The sequence below is a fragment of the Myotis nattereri genome (assembly GCF_964212035.1).
Source record: "Myotis nattereri genome assembly, chromosome: 8".
In the NCBI taxonomy this organism is placed as follows: Eukaryota; Metazoa; Chordata; class Mammalia; order Chiroptera; family Vespertilionidae; genus Myotis; species Myotis nattereri.
The window spans coordinates 33,408,947-33,414,759 of NC_138083.1; the positions used below are offsets into that span (position 1 = coordinate 33,408,947).

Below are 5,813 nucleotides of genomic sequence, written 5' to 3' on the forward strand. Positions count from 1 at the left end.
GCTTTGCGTCAGAAAAGTGACTGGGCCCTAACCAGTTTGGCTCAGTGGATAGAGTATCAGCCTGCGGACTCAAGGGTCCCAGGTTCGATTCTGATTCTGGTCAAAGGCATATACCTTGGTTGCAGGCATATCCCCAGTAGGGGGTGTGCAGGAGGCAGCTGATCAATATTTCTCTCTCATCGATGTTTCTAACTCTCTATTTCTCTCCCTTCTTCTCTGTAAAAAATCAATAAAATATATTTTTTTAAAAAAGTGACTGGCTGTCAATGTGGAGGATGGATGTGTATGTGTGTGAAAGGAAGGCAGAGTGATCAATGGGAAGGCTACGGCAATAATCCCAGGGCAAGTCATAAGGGCTGAATCTTTACATAGCGGCGGAGATGAAGTGATGGCACATATTGGAGGTGGTAGATGCACATGGACTTATTAGTAACTGGATGTTACTAATTAGTAATCAAGTGAAGAAGGAAAAGGATTTTGTGATGGCACTCATGGACTTGTCTTTGGTAATGGAGATAACCCTTCCAGCATTGTTTTCTCCCAATGTTTTTAGTGTTTTCTCTGCATTATATCTTTGGTCCCTGATGAGGTCAAAAGTGAATTGATCCCACAAGGCATAAGCTAAGCTCATATTTTTAGAATCAGAAGGATACCAGTGTGACAAGGGTGAGGAGAAAGACATTTGGCCCAACTCTGTCTTCCCATAAGTAGGAAAAATGAGACCGACAAAAACATGGCTACCATAGGTGTCCAGAAAGTGATGGCAGCTGTGTTTCCTCTTCTCCCCATCCAGGTAACAAGGAAGTGGGCCTGCGGCATAAACGGATAACTATTACGTGCCATGTTATCTTATTGGTACAGGAAGAGCTCCTAAGGGGAAAATCTTATGGCTTAAGGTGAGTGTCTATCTCAGTCTTTAGGTCACACTGTGGACATCTTGATCTTCCATCCTATCTAAGCTGGAGTCTATTGATTGAGGATTTCCAGGGAGAGGAGAAAACTGGACATCAAGGTATAGTGACAGAATGTGCTCAGTAGTCAATTAAATCTATTTCAGTTCTAATGCTTCTGCCTCAAGTTTCTTCTTCTCTGAAGTGAGATCATAATATGCACATTCTGAAGTTGTTATAGGAAAGCTAATAAGAAAATGACTAACTAAGCACTCTGTAGGAATGCTTTTGTCTCACTAACCACATCAAAAAATACATAGGAAATGCTTTCAATCTTTAGAAGGAGGCCTTCAGTCATTCCATATTATAGGCCAGTGGTTTTCCAAGTGTGTTCCCTAGACCAGAGACATCAGCATCGCCTGGAACTTGTGAGCAATGCTAATTCTCAGGCTCTACCACAGAATCAGAAATGGGTGGTGAGGGCCAGAAGTCTGTATCTTAGCAATCCTCCATGTGCTCCTGATGCACCTTACGGTGTGATAATCACAGCTCCAGGCAGATTGTGGACCCATGGGCTGGGAATTGTCTTTATTGATGACATCGTTCCTGTGCATCTGTCCTTAATGTGTCTTTTGGACTAACCCTCACATGTGCCTGGCCTCTATCTTGTTTACATCCCCACCCTGGAATTGCGGGTGCTTCAGAGGTGTGATTCCCGTCCAAACAAGTGAGAGGAGAGAAGGTGAGAAGCAGTGAGAAGACTGACACCAACATAAGGCCCTTTGCTTTAATGAACCAAGGATCCTATCTCAGGAGACAGAGAGTGGAATGCTCAAGGGCTAGCAGTACTGGCTGCTGCTGTGGACGCCTTTGCCGCTGATGTCATTGCCACTGACGCCTTTGCCGCTGTTGCCTTTTCCGCCGTATTTGCCGGTGTCACGGCCCCTGCCATAGTTGTTTCTTCACCTTCTGGGGCATTTGTAGTTATAGGGCCTGCGGTTGAAGTCATTGACTGACCACCACAGAGAATAGGATTAAACTCTTTGCCACTCATCACACAGCACACTTTTTCCTTGCTGCACATCCCAGTAGGAGGCTCTATTAGTACCTCTCCAGTTTTGCACACGCTCCTGCAATGTCCACTTCTGTTTGCACACTTTCTTACATACCAATTACCTGCATAAAGGAATTATATAGATCATGTAAGTCAGAAATCTATCATGAAAAGTAAAAATGACAATAATTTCTTGAACACTGATTATTCAACTCCCTTGCCAGTTGCTTTGTTATACCTTTCCTATTCATGAAGACCTGCTCTGAGGATTAAATGAGATTTTAAATGAGATTTTATAAACATATACAAACGTAGGTTATTTTTTATATGTGAATGTCCCTTTTGAAACCAAAATTCGGCATATAAACACATGGCAGGTTTCTATTTTCCATTTTAAATGGAAAAATATATAACATATGATTACTTATGAATATAAAACCGGTAATCAATTTTAAGAAAATGTAACTAAGACACACCTAAATAGAAGTTTAAAAACTATAATTTTAAAATATAAAATTGTCAAATCATTACTGTAATGCTTCCCACTGTTATTAAACACACATGGCTTTTGTTGATGCCTGGTGAGATTTTTAAAATGTCTTTACATGTTTCTGAGGTCCTACAAACTGTATTTGAAATATTTCTCTGGATTTGACTAATATATTACTTGCTAATTATAAATATATATTTTTCATATATATCTATACTTAGATATATATAGCTATAACTATGTATTATTGAGGTATAAATATATTCTACTAAATTTTGGAAATAAAAAACCAAAAGCCAGTCTACTAGTAACATATTTATTAGGGAGACATTCTGTAGAATATGGCTATATATGTGTAATATTATATACATATATACTAAATGCTCTCATCACATGGTATATAACACAGAGAAGGCCCTGAAGAGATGCTGAAACTTTCTCACCTTGTTCTACATTGCTTAACTCATTCCTCTCCATTCAGCCAACAAATGTATAGTGAGTGCCTAGTATGTCAAGAATGCTGCAGGATGATGGGAATAAACAATGAGTAGAAAGACAAGGTCTGAGAAGCTTACATTGGAGAAGCAGAGAAAGAAAAGAAACAAGTAAATGAATAAACAGAGTAACTACAGTTTGTGGTAAGTGCAACAAATTGAAAAGATAATGTGATGTAGCAGAGAGTAATCACTTTTGAGTTCTGACTATTACCACTACTATTATCCCTTATCAACTGCTTAATCCTCTCTGAAGTTTAAATGGGTTTTTCCATACATAATATTTGTATACATACATTTACACTCATAAATTTCTAGATGTATGTATGGGCCTCTCACTCCTAAAATCAGAATTCTGTGTGGGGGTCATTGAGGAAAGTATCCCTCAGGAAAATGATGTTCAACCCTAGACATAAAGGATGAAAGGCTCTAACTATGTGACAATCTCGAAAAGTGTTTACAGAAGAAGGAATAACATATGCAAAGGCCATGAGCAGAGGAAGAACCTCATCCTTCTGAGGAACAGAAAGATTTCTAGACTTCTTTGTTTTCATGATTTTTCTTTTCCTCTTTTTCTTCTTTTGTATCTGCAAGGGCTCTCCATATGTTTCTTAGGCTTCAAATTTCTCTATACTCCCTCCACAATCCCCTTCGTTCTCAGAATCCCAAATTCATCCATAAAGATAACATTCAAATGCTTTTCTTCACTGAGCAATCTATGTGAATGGAAACCACAGATCAAGTTTCCCTCCTTTCTATCCTGATCTTCTGTGGGCGTTGGCATTTTATTGGTTTTTCTTTCCAAACGTTCTTTCGCAGTGTGGTCTCTCCAAAGCCTCAGAATCTTGGGTTAGACTTAGATAATCTTACAGAATAATCTTGAATTGTGTATGTTTGTCTAGAAAAAAAACACAACTGAGGGTTTATCTCGGGTCCTTTGGTTTAGAAAGAGCACACCATGCAAGTATGTGATGTATGTCATTAATGCCCTAGAGACAGAGTGAGAAATCATGCAGTCTAAATGCATAGAATTTCAAGGATGTAGTAGATGTGAAACATTTTGTGAGGCAACACTCATACTGTTATTAATTTCCTCTTGAACAGTTCAGCAAATTCTAGAGAACATTCAGTACTACCCGTAGAGGCAGCAAACAATTTCCATTAAGAAATTGTACCTCTATAAAGTTCGATTCTCACTGTGTGCATATATAAAATATGAGATTGTGTCAATGTAGAAAAAAACAATAATTAAACCTGTAAAAGAAGTTTCAGTAAGCAGAAGTTAATTAAAATTATTTAAGATATTATTTATCTAAGAGAAATTGTCAAAAGTGATCATTCTCTCAATTCAAAGTGAAATAAGGAGTGAAACACATTTTCAAAATATTGATGAATCGCTTTCATTGAAGCTAGGAAAGTAAAATTATAAATAAATTATTTAAACTTAAAAAGAAAACAAAGAAACCTGTAAGCGTGATGAATAAACTGTTAGCATGCAGAACTTTCTAAGTGAGTGGAAGACTGCAAACAAAATACCAGCATATTTGCCACATGAAGATGAAATTTTTGTATCTCAAATAAATTAATACATTTGTTAGAAGTAACCCATATATTAGAAAATATTTGCAAGAAATGTGAAACAGAAAGTTTGAAAATAGTAACAACATAGTATCATTTGACAGTATATGCTAGTTTTCTTTATCACCTTTTGACCAATCAATTGAACTTCTAAAATTTACCTATATAAGCAGAAGATCTTACAATGATATATTAACAAGGTTGTACTATGTTATTTATAATAGTGACACACTGGAAAAAACAATCCAAATAACACACAATAAGGGGCTCTTCAAGTTAATATTTGTACAAAAAATGTGACAAAATAATAAGCATCTACTGTTAATTGTATATTCAAGGAATACTCAAAGACCTAGGAAATTTCCCCATATACATTCTTAAGTTTAAAAATTCAGATTATAACTTGTTCATCAGTTGGTCACACTTTTTAAAATGTAAGCATTTTACATGAAATGGTGGCCAATTTCTTTATTTCTCCAATGCTTTCAGTGTTCCCGTCTTAATTATGTAAATATAAACTATGGGATTAATTAAAAAGAAGGAATGCTGATAGAAGCAGAGCTGAAATCTGACACAGGATTTCTAAGAGGCTTGACTCACCCCCACCTCTTCACTCAGAATATTTTTCTTCCCTTTTCCAACTTAAGGTCCTACTACTTAGATCCAAGAATTTAAAAATGGGAAATGTTCTCTGTAAGACCAAGAAACCTGGGAGAAGTAATATTTTAGGATTGTTGCCATATAAAGTGAAGCGAGGCAGGGCTGGACTGCACTGGCCCTAAGTGATAGCACAGGGAGTTTGGGGTGTCATGATCATGTCAGTCCTTGGCTTCTCATTATTCTCCCTCAACTTCAGTTATGGACATGGTGAGAGCCTTGAGGGCTCTTAGTGGTGTTTTGAAGAAATAAGGCAAACCTCAGCCCCGCTCCTGTGAGAGCCCTGCCCCTACTCCCATTGCCAGTTTGAAAACAGGGACTCAATGTGCAGGACCCTGTTCTAAGTTGGTGTGTCTTCTTCCCCAATATTCTAGTTACCTGAGACCAACTGGGCGAGGAGCAAAAAAATTGCAAGAGCGAGTAATAGGTACTTCATGGCTCTTGAACGACAGTAGGCAGGCAGTGGGTTGTATGGAGTCCAGAACTGTCTATTCAGTGTGACCCTGAACACGGGTCTTTATTGTCCTGCCTAGGTGGGGTTGGGCACAGCCAGTGAACCAGAGGGATATAGGACACTGTGCCAAACATGACTTCAGTCCATTGGCCAGCAGCTCTAATTGGGGCATCACTATTCAAGAGCCCTGTTCTAG

At 38.1% G+C, this 5,813-nt stretch overlaps 1 protein-coding gene across 1 annotated transcript; it reads right to left on the reverse strand.

Moving 5' to 3' along the window:
• Nucleotides 1-1,729: 1,729 nt before the first annotated feature.
• DEFB126 (defensin beta 126) lies at nt 1,730-5,599 on the reverse strand (the record flags this gene model as incomplete). The annotated part of the gene is made up of 3 exons (XM_081097710.1): nt 1,730-1,803; nt 1,908-2,066; nt 5,542-5,599. 3 exons carry the CDS (start codon nt 5,597-5,599, stop codon nt 1,730-1,732), a joined length of 291 nt encoding a protein of 96 aa, XP_080953836.1.
• Between the last annotated feature and the right edge of the window lie 214 nt (nt 5,600-5,813).